General features: G+C 34.3%; 1 protein-coding gene across 5 annotated transcripts in view; it reads left to right on the plus strand.

Moving 5' to 3' along the window:
• Positions 1–14520, plus strand: part of TASOR (transcription activation suppressor) — a 47376-nt gene that overhangs the window by 13629 nt on the left and 19227 nt on the right. For all 5 annotated transcript variants that reach the window (XM_079116390.1, XM_079116391.1, XM_079116392.1 and 2 more), the window contains exons 7-14: positions 123–247; positions 2918–2949; positions 3846–3951; positions 4697–4800; positions 4878–4981; positions 9001–9073; positions 9175–9246; positions 10171–10872. In XM_079116390.1, coding sequence (XP_078972516.1) covers positions 123–247; positions 2918–2949; positions 3846–3951; positions 4697–4800; positions 4878–4981; positions 9001–9073; positions 9175–9246; positions 10171–10872 — 1318 coding nt within the window. The remainder of the gene's footprint in view (positions 1–122; positions 248–2917; positions 2950–3845; positions 3952–4696; positions 4801–4877; positions 4982–9000; positions 9074–9174; positions 9247–10170; positions 10873–14520) is intronic.

Below are 14520 nucleotides of genomic sequence, written 5' to 3' on the forward strand. Positions count from 1 at the left end.
AGCTATAACTTCAGAATTAGAGATGGTTAAATGTTTTTTGTTTCTCAAAAATCAGATAAACGTTTCTACTCTGTACTACTTGCCTACTTAAAGAAGTTAATTTTCCATTTTTTTATATTTAGTATTATTTTTATGAGTATGGCTTTGATGAACTAAGGCGAAGACCAAGGCACGTTTGTCCGTATGCAGTTGTGTCTTTTACTTACAAAGATGATATACAAACTCTAAAGTTTGTACCTTCATCCAGGTAAGATGAATTTTAGACATTATCCAGAGCAATATGTTACAGAATTTATGCTGTTGAGTTAGATGGACTACTTTGTTTCCCCACCCCACACCTCCATTTTTTTTAAAAACTTAACTGGGTGCTCAAATGTTCATGATGACTTTTTAGGTCCATGTGAAAGCTGGATGTGGAGGCGCATGCCTGTAATCCCAGCAACTGAGGGGGTGAGGCAGGGGATTGCAAATTCGAGGCCAACCTTAGAAACTTAGGCCCTAAAGCAACTTGACAAGACTCTCAAAATGTAAAAAAAATAAGTAAGTAAAAAGGGCTGGGGCCGTAGCTCAGTAGTAAAGCATCCCTAAATTCAATCCCCAGTACTCAAAAAAAGTCAATGTGAAGGATAAGAGTGTTTGACTCTGTGGACATGTAAACTACAGGTTACTTAAACCTTATTTACTTAAAGCTCTATTTTTGTTGTAGAAGGCTTATATAGTTAAATGGCAATTTTAAAAAGTAACATTTTGCGCTTTAGCTCTCCTGAAATGAGGAACTTCTGCAAAACATATCAGCCCCACCTCAAACCAGTTAACTCATATTAAGTAGGAAGCCTAGTCATTGCTGATTGAAGGCTTCCTGGTGATTCTGATGTTCACCTGCATTTGTGTACTATTGATGATTATCTTGAAACCTGTAATTGAAGGTGATCAAATATAAAGGAGTTGCCCTTTTCCCTAAGAGGTGATTCCGTAAGGTTTGGGTTGGTTGGTTTTTTTTGTTGTTGTTGTTGTTTGTTTGTTTGTTTTAATAACCTGCAGTACTGGTCATTGAACTTGGGTACTTTTACTACTGGTGCTACATCACCAATTCTTTTATTTTGAGACAATCTTGCTTGTTAAGGAGGCTGGCCTCAAACTTGTGATACTTTGTCTCAGCCTCCCAAATTTCTGGGTGTGCCACAGCACCCAGCCACACAATGTTTTAACCAAATGGAATAGTACATTTGTAGAGATACAGGTGAAATGGTCAAATGTCTACTTGTTTTTATGCTGAGTTCCTATAAATACTTAAAATCATGTGTGCTATTGATTAGAAATGACTTTTAAAAAGCTACATATCATTATACACTTCAAAGTTGGCCTCTTAAATTGGTTTTCCAGATCAAATTATCTTCCATTTTAAGTTGTTTTCAGATCTAGTACTTATTTCATGTTAGTGAATAAGCCCTGGAAATGATCCACAGCCATAAGTATCTATTAATAAAAAAAAATTAAGACAGTTGAGTTTTTAATTTTATTATCCTATATTTATGATCCTCATGATACACACATTTGCTGTAGCATTTTTTTCATAAGTGATCTTTAAAAGATAGCTAGCACAGCCAGGTGCTGTGGCACACACCTGTCATTGCAGCTACTCAGGCAGGAAGATTGCAAGTTACAGGCCAGGCTGTGCAACTTAGCAAGACCTTATCTCAAAAAAACAGGGTATGTTGTCCAGTGCTACAAGTTTGCTGAGAGTTTAATCTCCAGTATCCCCCCTACCCCACCCCCAAAATCCCGCATTTATATTTATAAGGTCATATACCCTAAAAATAGTAACTTGATTTTCTTTGTTTCCTCTTTGCTTCCATCTGTTGTCCTCCATATCATTTCAAACAAACATTTTTTGAACATCTGTCTTGTTCCTTGAATGTTCTCTTGTCTTGGGACACTGCATTTGTGATTCCTTTTCCCCATTATTTCCATAGTTTGTTCTTCTGGTGTTTCCTTAAAATGTGAGCTCAGTGAGGCCTTCCCTTTTTAAAATTTTTAATTTAAACTCTTGTACTCCAGCTGGGTGTGGTGGTGCACACCTGTAATCCCAGCTGTTAGGGAGGTGGAGGCAGGAGGCTCCCAAGGTTGAAACCAGCCAAAACTAAGTGAGACAGTGTCTCAAAATAAAATTGAAAAATGAGTTAGGGGTTTAGCTCAGTGATAGAGCACACACCTAGTGCACGAGGCCCTAGATGTAATTCCGAGTACCACAAAAATAAACCCCAGTACCTATGTCTTTTTTTCTCCATAGCACTTAAAACCCTCACCATCTGGTAAACATTCTTTTTGGTTAAACTCTATCCTATTTGATTATTGTCTGTGTTTCTCATTAGAAAGCAGGAACTTTGTTATGTTTATTCTTGTTACCTAGAATTGTGCCTGATAAATAATAAAAACTTAGTAATATTTATTGAATGATGTGTGAACATATTTATATGTTGAAACTGTTTTTCTTATCATGAAGAAGTATTTGACAAGAGACCTTAATAGACTTGTGTTAATATTTTTTGGGGGGGGAGAAGCTCCCTTAAATTTTGGCAAATATGGTTATGTGATCAAAGTAAGTACTTCTTATTCTTTAAATTTGGATTTATTAAATTTCAAAATGAGTAATTTGTTCTTGGAGAAAGGATTTCATTCTCTTGTGTGGTACACCCTTCAAATTTATATATTTAAGTATGCTATTAAAATTTATGGGCTGTGCATGTGGCTTGGTGGTACTGTCTTGTTTATAGCTTGTGTGAGGCCATGGGTTCAAACCCTAGCACCCTTTTAAAAAAATAATAATAGTAAACACTTACATCAAGGTCCTAAAAAAATGTTAACTTTCATGTTGTTATCAATCAGTAATGTTGTTTTTTTTTTAAATTATTTGTAGATCTAACAGCTTTAACACAGATAGAAACATAGGTAAGTTGAAAGAATAAGTACATATAGTAAAAGATTAATAAGTTCTTTATTTCCATAATGAATGAAAGTACGCAAAGTATGAAAAAGTAAATGAGGCCATGTTATCATGTAGCATCAACACTTGGTCATCCAAGCATAAGAAGGTCTTTTTTAAGAAGCTCCTGCCTAAAGGATAGACCAAAGGGTTTTTACACTGATTGAAAAAGGTAAATGGTAAAACATTTACAACCTGGCCTTTTTAAAGTTTTATATTCATCAGAGCCAGGTGTGGTGGCACAAGCCTGTAATCCAAGCTGCTCAGGTTAGGCTGAGGCAGGAAGATTGCAAGTTCAAGTTTATACAGGTAACTTAGCAAGACCTTATCTCAAAATGAAAAATAAAAAGGGCTGGGGGTGTATCTCAGTGATGGAATGTCCCTAGGTTTACATGCCCACAGGCATAATCCCCAGTAAACCCCCCCCCCCAAAAAAATAAATAAATAAATAAATAAGTATTCATCAGAGGTTCAGAATTTAATTTCTCCATAATAAAAGTGAATGAATAGAAGAAGAGAGACATTGTGGTCATTATTATAATAAGATATTATATATTGTTTACGTAGAATTTATGCTTTGGATATTTGGGAGCAGCTAAAGGGCATTGGTTGTATTGTCTTTGTTCTGAAGTTCTCTGAGGAACAAATGTATTATTCGTTAAATCTGGAATGATTTTTTTTAAGGGGGAAAGAACAGAAACTAAAATACTAGAATTGGAACTTTTTTATGAATAGAAATGTCACTTTTATGTTTGTTTTCTACTTGTGTCCAAGTAGCATTTTCCCTCTTCTAGTAATTTTGCATTTACTACTCTGGGTTTTCAAAAGATTGAGCTATATCATTTTTTTATTTTTAATTTAGATAAATTTAACTACACCTTGTGGAAAGGACAGCTTTTAAATAAAGGAAAACTTCTGTGTTATATTTCTCTGAGGTCAGCCACTCGTGCTTTTTTGCCTATCAAGCTGTAAGTATAAGAAAATAGCAGTTGCTAATTGTTTCTTCTTTAGCTTTTTTCCTTTTTGTTATATACTTCAATTGTGCTTTGTTCCATAAGAACTTAAATACAAATGGTAGTTTGTTAAGAAGGTTGATTTAATAACTTTAGAAAGTTACTTGGCAAAAAGAGTCCTCTGCTTCTGTGTCTTGATATATATTTATGGTGTAACATTTTTTTCTTAAGTGATTTTGAAATCAAAGAATTTAAAAAGTTTTATCCTAATTATATAGTTCTTTGTTGGAAAGATGTTGTGAGTTAAACAGGCTCTTTTCAGCTCAGTCCTTTGCAACATGTGTTAGAATTGAAGAATCTAAAGTGATATTTTGCTACCACCACTGTAAACATTTGGGCCTTTGTGAAGGTTAAGATTAATAGTTTATATTTGAATTGTCTTTAATAAAATGACAATCTCCTATCCTTTGTGGTTAGCAATATTTGTATTAATTAGTAAGATTAGCTTCTGGTTTCAAGATGAAAGACTGATAATATTGCTAGGCTATTTATCTATGTATATTGCCAGGCCTTTTACCTATGTATAGATATTTGGATTTCCCCTGTCAGGTCCCCTTTGGAATAAGGTGAGATATTAATGAATTTGCTCTTCTTTTTTCCTGTGTGTGTGTGTGTCTCAGTGTCAGTCAGAGAGGGAGAGAATCTTGTTAGAGTTAAAAATCCAGGAAATGCAAATATGCTTTTTTGTTTTTTCTTTCAGTCCTGAGAAGTTAGATGTTGAAACAGTTATGAGTATTGATCATCTGAAACAGAAAATTCCACCAGCACTCTTCTACAAGGAAACATATTTAGGTCCAAATGAAGGTAGAGTAATTTAACTTTATAAAAGATATAAAGAAACAGACTTAATGTGAATATTTACTGTGTATTTTTTATGTCAGTTTTGAAGAATGGAATGTATTGCAGCCTTTATGAAGTTGTAGAAAAGACAAGAATTGGAAGTAACATGGAGAATTTACTGCAAAAACTAGAGAAAGAAAAACTTGTGAGTGAAAATTCTACAATATTCTTTTTTCTTCCTTGAAAATAAGTTAATAAGTGATTATACTAATATTTTGGTTTATTTTTGCCTTTGAAAGTACCATAAAGTCTTTTCGTTGTTAACCATTTAGCATATTTTACTATGACTAATACTCTTTGGGCACGACACTAGACATTTTACAGACCAATCTTCTCATGAAGTATTTTTATTATAGTTAGTGATTATGAATGTGATCATTAGCAAATATTTACTGTTATTTTCTTATGCAGGGTGTATAGTTTAGTAAAGAGTAACACAAAGACTGTTCTGGATCATACAGTTATTTAGATGCAGTTTGTTCCAATAGATAGAGCATATATATATTTATATATATAACCCAGGGCCTTGTGCTTATGAGGCAAGCACTCTACCAACTGAGCTATATCCCCAGCCCGATAGAGCGTATTTGAAGATCCAAAAGAACAAGAAACTGAGGTCAAAGAGATAAAAGAACAGTGGAACATTTGGGGGAATTTGGGAGTTGTGTTGTATGCTACATCATTCAGGAAATGTTCAAAGACTGAATTTGATACTGAGAGCAAATTTTTTATTTTTTTATTTTTTTGGTGGTGGGGGTACTGGGGATTGAACTCAGGGACACTGTACCACTGTTCCCAGCCCTTTTTATTTTTCATTTTGAGGTAGGGTTTGATAAAATTTCCAGGCTTTTCTGGAACTTGTGATCTCCTTGCTTCAGTCTTCTGACTAAGTAGCTGAGATGATAGCCATGCTCCACTGTGCTTAACATTTTGAAGAGTTTTAAAGGGAGTGTGATGAGGTTTAGAGTGTGTATGCAAGGCTGGGGAGATAGCTCAGTTGGTAGAGGGCTTGCCTTGTAAGCACAAGGCCCTGGGTTTGACCCCCAGCACCGCAAAAAAAAAAAAAAAGTTTGTATGCAACATACTCAGATCTGTGTTTTGAAAGTTTACCTTGCTTACTCTAGAGAATAAATTAAAGTAGGGAGATGAGGGAACTAGAGGGTGATTATAAGTCAGCTCAGAAAGCTCATAAGAGGTTGATATAAAGGATATGTGAACCAGGTAGTGATCCAGTTTTAGCAAACCTCATAGGGGATTATTCTAACTATAACTACTTTCTTCATAGTTCTCAGTGATCATAGGTCCATTGGAAAGTGTTGGCTTTTAAATAATTTTTATCTGGAATATGCATACAAGGTATTCTGGATTATAGACTGATTTTCTGAATACTTCACTAATAAGTAATTTTGCCCTCTTTTGCTGTAGTCCTTATTTCCTAGGGCATTGCAGTGAGAGGTCAGTTGTCATGAGTTAGCTGCATAGTCTATAAGCAAGGAATATGGACAAAAGATATTGTTTGTTTATAAAGAAGAAAGCAGCCCCTTGAACTCACCTCCTGCCTCTGCCATCTAAATGTCTACTTCAAAGAGTACTCAAAATTAACTCCTCAGTTTCTGTGGATGTAAATAAAATCTCTCCAGCAGCTGGTTAGTCGTCTTTTACCTAGAGACTCCTTTAGATTCCTGGGTACTCATTTTCTCCTTGAAATATACATACCTATGGAGATAACCCTCCAGTCTTAAACCTGGGGCTTAACCTAGAAACCTGTTCTGCTGTAATACACTTAGCCTTCTTGCTTTACCTACTTGACACTCCCAGGTAGATAAGAGTTATCCTTTTGGATCTGAGCAATCAACTAGATAAATGACTACAGATAAAATTCATAAGGCATGTGAAGAATAAAATATTTGTGAGGGAAATGAAAGCTAATGGGATAATTCTAGTGTGAATGTCGATAGTGCTCATCTGATTTTTTGTGTAAAGGTTATATTAGCTTCCTAGAATGTTCCTTATTTTTGCAAGAGATGAATATACAGTTGTTTTTCAGTACCTATGGGAGAGTACTGTTAGAACCCCCTGTGGTTACTAGAATTCGTGGGTGCTAAAGTCCCTCATATGAGATGATTGTAATATTTGGTTAACCTGTGCATATTTTCCTGTATACTTCACATCATCTCTAGATTACTTTGATACCTAATATAATATAAACACTTTATAGTTTCTTATTGCTGTATTGTTTAGGGAATAATGAAAAGAAAAAATATGTGTTCAGTATGATTTTAGAGCCATTATAGTGCTATCTTCATAGTACATGTATAAGAAGTGAGGTGAACAATGCTCAAACGAATGAGTGCTGGAATGAGACTGAGGATCTGTAATGGTGGCAAGCTTCAGCAGAATATGCCTACATAATATTTAAGATGGATTCAGCATGGTGCTTGGTGTGAGCAGCAAATTTAAGTTTGGGGAACTTTTTCCCCAAGCATTTTTGATCCCCAGTTGGTTGAAATCATAGATGAAGATCCCGTGGATAACAAGGGGCAGACTATTTGTGATTAGGATTTTCTATTCCTTGTGTTTATAGATTTAAAGTATTGATTCTGGTTTTTAATTATTTTCAGGTTTCAGGAAGGGCAGAAGTTGCACTTGGGGACCCTGGTTAGCTAGGATCACCTGAAACTCCTAAACATGATACCACTTTGCTTTTAAGTGTTCAGACAGTGTTTTTATTAAGTGAATTAGTTTCACAATCAATTTTTGTCCTTTAAATCATTAGTTCTTACATAGATTCTGTTTACTGGCATTAATAGTGGGAATTTAGATAGCACAGTTTTCTTTTTAGAACTCAAATACCCTTTTGTATTCAACTACCATGCTCACTCAGTTCCTCATATATTCATTCATCCTTCCATTCAATAGATGAATTATTTCAGTAGTCCCTGAAGTAAGTTCTTTGCATTAGATTGTTTTCTTTCCTAGTCCTGCACAGTACTGTCAGATCTTTTAGTTATTGTCATTTTAAGGAAACACTAGATTAAGAGGCTGTATTCTCAAAGACATTCCTGGCTAACTTGTCATTTTTGTCTTTTACAATCTGACTCCTGATGTTGCTTTTTTAGACTTACACATTTTTCTTAGTCTGTTCTCACCCTTTTGCCAGTCTTAAGTTCTCGATATGCCTACAAATTGTCCAATATTTTATAACTTGCCTTTGCGTATGGTGTGTCTCCTGAAGTGTATTTCGCAGTTTCAGGCTCTTGTCAGTGGTACCCGTTCTTCAGAATCTACCTTTGATACATTCTCCGTAAACCTTCTGTGATCATCTTTTACTACCATGTCTTTTTTTTTTTTTTTTTTTTTTTTTTTTTAATTTTTTCTCATATCCTGTTGCTTTGTATATCTCTTGGGAACTTTTCTGTCTTATGTACTTGATGGTATTTTGTGTAGTCTTCTCTCAATTACAAATTGGTTGTGATTAAGGAGCTTGTGTTGCTTCTTGAAGTTACTTCCAGGAGGGCAAATTTAATAACAAGTGAAAGATGTTCATTAAATATATGTGGAATTAGATTATGGCAACACATTTCACTCAAGATTAGTCTGAATTCTTCCAAAGAAGTATTTCAAAGAATGTTTTTTCTAACATCTAGCACAGTACGTTGGTGATTAATAACATCTTTTGAATTGATGAGGAAAATATTAAAAGTATTTAGTTGGTCTTTGTATTTTAGCCTTCGGGAAAAACGTAAACAAGTTGGTTTCACAGTTAATTAGGGGAATTATTTTGATGATGTTCTCTTAGCATAATATGAAAACAAATTTTTGTTTATTGGAATTCTATTAATAAGCAGAGTTCATGGAGTCTTTGTGGTGCTGAGGAGGAGAATGTTTAATTCAGTAGCAGTGTTTTTTCCTAAAAAGATTAAAAACTTTTTTCTCCTGTACAATTAGTAGAAAGTGCTGTGTGTTGGGGTTGGGGTCGTAGCTCAGTGCTAGAGTGCTTGCCTGGCATGTGTGAGGCACTGGGTTCGATTCTCAGCACCACATGTAAATAAATAAAGGTTCATTGACAACTAAAAAAAATAAAAAAGTAAAATAAGAAAGTGCTGTGTGTATACCCTATAATAATAAAGTAGATATAACTTCTTCCCTCTCCCAAAAATGCAGGTTCTTGTTAAACCTTTGGGAGACCGAGGATACCTTTTTCTTCTTTCTCCTTATCAAATGGTTTCTCCATATGGTAGGCGGTTTCTCTTTTTACTTTTTACCATTTAAAAAAAATTGTTTATTTTACGTTGTTTTATGTTGCATTGTTAATGACTTTTGCTTCTGTTTATTTAGAACATCAGACTGTCAAGTCTCGAATTCTGCATGCTTTGTTTGTATTTCAAGAACCTAGAGGCATAATTACTTGTAAGTTCTTTGAATATCTAAATCTAATAACTTATAGATACCTAAATTTTATTGAAAATTATCAGGTAACTAAATTGCCATTTTGTTTTTCCTAAATCATGTTTTTCTGACACCAATATTCTGAAATACCTCTTAATATTCAGAGGTATTAGAAATTTAAATCACTTAATATTTAACTTTTTTCCTTAAAATAATTTTTCATAGTATTTTAGCTGATAAATGATTGTGATCGTTAAAGTGCTATGTGGCTTAATTACCTCTTGAGTTTTTTTGTTTTGTTTTGCTGTGCTGGGGATTGCACCCAGGGCCTCACACATGGTAGGCAAGAGCTCTAGCACTGAGCTATATCTCCAGCTTTCTTGAGGGGTTTCTTATGATAATTTTTTGGTTCACTTTTGTATTTTAGTTAAATATTAAACCATTCAAAATTAGAATTTCTGGCACTGATGTTAGAATTTGTAATCCACTTTTTCTAAGAAGAAATTGTTGAATTAGGATGAATTTCAAACTCATTGCTACTCAGTGCATCCATACCTGCTTACAAGAGAAAGGAGTGACATTGCTATCATTTGCAGGATTGTCTTGCTTGGAATTAGATCTTGCCCTCTTTGTTTCTCCTTCACATTTTGCTTACCACAATTTGAATTGCCTACCAGCAGTAGGAAATGAAGATCTTCAGTGAGTGGCGTTTCTTCCTTTAAAAATATGCTCTACTCTTTCTTATTGACCTGCTTCGTGCTTCTGGTCTTAGAAGTGTGCTTTTCATATATTTGCTGTACTTACATATATGAATTAGGGTACATACCCCTTTGGTTCAACATTAATGTATAAATATTGTTACATTTCTTTGCCAGTGTGTAGGTCTGTATTTGATTAACTTCTTGAATGCTAACATGTTTTGCTTTTGTTTTGTTTTGTTTACAGCACAAAAAAGTTCAACCAATGCAGCACCACAAGAGAGGCATGAGAGCATGCCAGATGTATTAAAAATAGCTCAATTTTTACAATTTGCTTTGATTCGGTGTCGAAAGGAATTCAAAAATATAAACACTGTAAATTTTCATTCTGTTGTTGAGAAGTATGTAAGTGAATTTTTTAAGCGAGGTTTTGGTTCAGGTAAACGAGAGTTCATCATGTTTTCATATGATTCACGATTAGATGATAAAAAGTTCTTATACTCGGCACCAAGAAATAAATCTCATATTGATAATTGTTTGCATACCTATATTTTTCGGCCTGAAATGTATCAGTTACCTATTTGTAAATTAAAAGAGCTATTTGAAGAAAATAGAAAACTTCAACAGTTTAGTCCACTTTCAGATTATGAAGGTCAAGAAGAAGAAATGAATGGTACAAAAGCAAAATTTGGAAAACGAAATAACTCAAGGGGTGAAACTATTACATCTGGAAAGCAAAAGTCATCTCATTCTTTGGATTATGATAAGGATAGAGTCAAAGAATTGATTAATTTAATTCAGTGTAGGAAAAAAAATGTGGGTGGGGACCCAGACACACAAAACATGAGAAGCAAAACTGTCTTGAAGAGGAAGCTCGAGGACCTACCTGAAAATATGAGAAAGCTCGCCAAAACCAGTAATATATCTGAAAATTGTCATCTGTACGAAGGTAAACTATCAGATTGCTCTTATGACAACCACCAAAAATACAGGGAATAGCTCTGTTCTTTCCTCTAGTATAGGGTCTTTGAATTAAAACTTGAAGGGCAAATTTAACCTGTCTTCATAAAGTTGTATTGGAATACAGCCATGACTTTTGGTTTATGTGTCTATAGCTGCTTTCACACTTTAGTGGCAGAGTTGGGACAGAATGTAGGGCCCACAAAGCCTGATGTATCTACTATCTGGTCCTGTATAAAAAACATTTGCCAACTCCTATTCTGGTACATCAGATTTCTTGATAGTTTGGTTTAGGCTTATATGAGAGCATATAGCTATTTTCTCACTAATCAGAGCTCTTACTCTTTTATATTCTTTTATTTTCATAATTAGAGAAAGACAACAGAATATTGGGTTCTCTAAGGATATTGCTTAATGAAAGGAATCTTCTGAGCTTTCAAATAAAATTTCTTAGATGCTTGTATATTATTTTTCTACCCTAGGAATTGGGATTAGCTTTGACTTTTTTTGTTTTTTGTTTTGTTTTGCATTTTTTTTTCTTTCTAATTTTTTAAAAATATTTTTACAATACTGGGGATTGAATCCAGGGCCTTGCACATGCTAGCACTCTGCCACTGATCTACATCCTCCACCCTCTTTTAGTTCTGTTTCAGTTGACAGAAAAACACAGGAACAGAAGATCCTTATTAAATGTGTTTAAATACTACAAGTAAGCTAAAACATTTTTATCACCTAGGTTTTTAAGTCTTCCCAGTACTAGTTCATAAGCATGAAATGTGTACTTTTTGCATTCCAGGACCTTTGAAACCATACATGATTTGTTCTGCTGTTGATGTTCTTATTGATTATGACAGTTCTGAGTATTCCTTTATTTCTTACTGAATGATTTTACTTCTTTTAACATTATATGTTAGACTAGGTTGGACAGACATTGTCTTTCTTACTTACTCAGCACTCTATATTTGTGTTCTGACTTTTCACTTAGCTACTGTCCTTTTCTTTTATTCTTGCATTACCAGTATGGTAGTCACTAGTAATGTATTGTCCAGTACAGATAGAGAGCATGTCAGTCATTGCAGAAAGTTCTGACAGTGATATTTCTGCAGTAACTGAGGGTTTTTTCTTGTGTTTCTTTTTCTTCCTAGTGTTTCTTCTTTGTCTATGTTCTTATCACCTTGGTAACCTTCCTGGCTTATTTGATTGACTTCAGCATCATGTTCTTAATATTGCTTTATTAACTTGTGACCAGTCTCCTATACTTGGCATTTAAAAATTTGTTAAATCGGTCACATCCTGCCATGCTTTCCCTAGCATATGAATTTTACTTCTTTTTTTTTTCCTCTCCCTGAAATATCTTCCACTTCTATTAAGTTTTATATTGTCACAGGTCAGATCTCACCTCAGCTTTCTGGCTATTCTACTTCTTGATGATCTCTATCTCTTTAGCTTACACTGGACTTTTGGTCTATATTGAACCTGTTGTCACTGATATGTACTGTCCTACACCTGTGTTTTGAGAGTTAAAGTGTTCACTATGTGTTAGATATGTCAAATATTTAGATTAATTTGGTTCTTGAGTACTAGGCATTATTTTCCTCATTTTTGCAGATAAGAAAACCTCCTCAGGTGAGTAAAATAATGTTACCCAAACTATGTCTATCTGCATGTGGCAAACTTCATGTTTGAACTCAGAACTTATTGACTCAAAAGCATTGTTACCAGTTTTCTTGTATTATTTAGCATTGAGCACATAGTAGGCACTCAATAAGATAACCGATTTTTTGACAATTGACTAGTTTGTTAAAAAGCTGTGAATGAAAATCGGCCTTCATCAGTAAGTGGTAGGAAAGCCACGGTGACAAGTACTTGACTTTCTGAATGTCTGTTCTTTGCAAGTTTTAAAATACTAGTTATTCAGATTATCCAGATTTACATGTTTTCTCATGTGCATATTTGGAGATTTTTTTCAGTATCTAATATCTTAGCTTCATTATGAATATAAGTAGTCATTTTGGATAAGCCTTAGATTTTAAGAATGTTAGTCTAAGCATTAAGGACAAAAGCAATAGGTACGGAGGAAATAGAATTAAAAGCAAGGAGATTTTTAAAAGTATATTTAAGTATAATCTAAAAATTTGCAAAATAGTGGAAAGCTTATCTTCAATCAGTCAACTAATTGAGTAGGATTTTGGTGGCAGAGTTTAAGGTAATTGTTGTATGGTTATCAGTATTATCCATATTTACAACTTAATGCATGAGCTTATTTTCTTATTACTAAGATGCTTAAATTTTGACAAATACTAGCCTTCATTTAAAAGGAATTTTGATCTTTGTGCCAAATTTTAGAACCAGTTACATTTATAAAATCTAAACCCCACTTGATTTCCTGCCTATTTCTTTTCTTTTTTTTTTTTTTTCTTATTTTTTACAGACTGCATTTTGATTCATTGTACCCAAATGGGGTACCTCATTTCATTTCTATGGTTGTACACGATGTAGATTCATACCATTCGTGTAATCATACGTGTACATAGGGTAGTGATGTCTGTCTCATTCCACCATTTTTATACCCCCCTTCCTCTCATTTCCTTCTACATAATTTAAAATTCTCTCCCTCCCCACCCCTGTTATATATCATTCTCACTTATCAGGGAAAACATTTGGCCTTTGGTTTTTTGGGGATTGGCTTATTTCACTTAGCATGATATTCTCCAATTCCATCCATTTATTTGCAAATGCCATATTATCCTTCTTTATGGGTGAATAGTATTCCATTGTGTATATATACCACAGTTTCTTTATCCATTCATCTGTCGAAGGGCATCTAGGTTGGTTCCACAATCTAGCTATTGTGAACTGAGCTGCTATAAACATTGATGTGACTGTTACTGTAGCTTGCTGATTTTAGGTCCTTTAGGTATAAACCAAGGGGTGAGATGACTGGGTCAAAAGGTAGGTCATTCCAAGTTTTCTGAGGATTCTCCACACTGCTTTCCAGAGTGCCTGCACCATTTTCAGCTCCACCAGCAATGTAAAAGTGTGCCTTTTTCCCCACATCCATGACATCTGTTATTATTTGTGTTCTTGATAATAGCCATTCTAATTGAAGTAAGATGAAATCTTATTTTAATTTGTATATCTAATTACTAGAGATGTTGAACACTTTTTCATATATTTATTAATTGCTTATATGTCATCTTCTGTAAAGTGTCCAGTTCCTTGGCCCATTTATTGATTGAGTTCTTTTTATTTTTGGTGTAAAGTTTTGTAAGTTCTTAATAAATTTTGGAGATAAGTGCTCTATTTCAAGTGCGAATGGAAAAGATTTTCTCCCACTCTGTAGGCTCTCTTCACATTCTTGATTTTATCCTTTGCTGAGAAAAAGCTTATTAGTTTGAGTCCATCCCATTTGTTGATTTGTGCTTTGGGAGTCTTGTTGAGGAAGTGTGATCCCAAGCCAACATGATGAAGATTTGGGCCTTCTTTGCCTTCCATTAGGTGCAGGGTCTCTGGTCTAATTCCTATGTCCTTGATCCATTTTGAGTTGAGTTTTGTGCAGGGTGAGAGATAGAGGTTTAATTTCATTTTCACTACATTTAGATTTCCAGTTTTGCCAGCACCATTTGTCGAACACTCT

The sequence above is a fragment of the Sciurus vulgaris genome (assembly GCF_902686455.1).
Source record: "Sciurus vulgaris genome assembly, chromosome: 16".
Classification (NCBI taxonomy): Eukaryota; Metazoa; Chordata; class Mammalia; order Rodentia; family Sciuridae; genus Sciurus; species Sciurus vulgaris.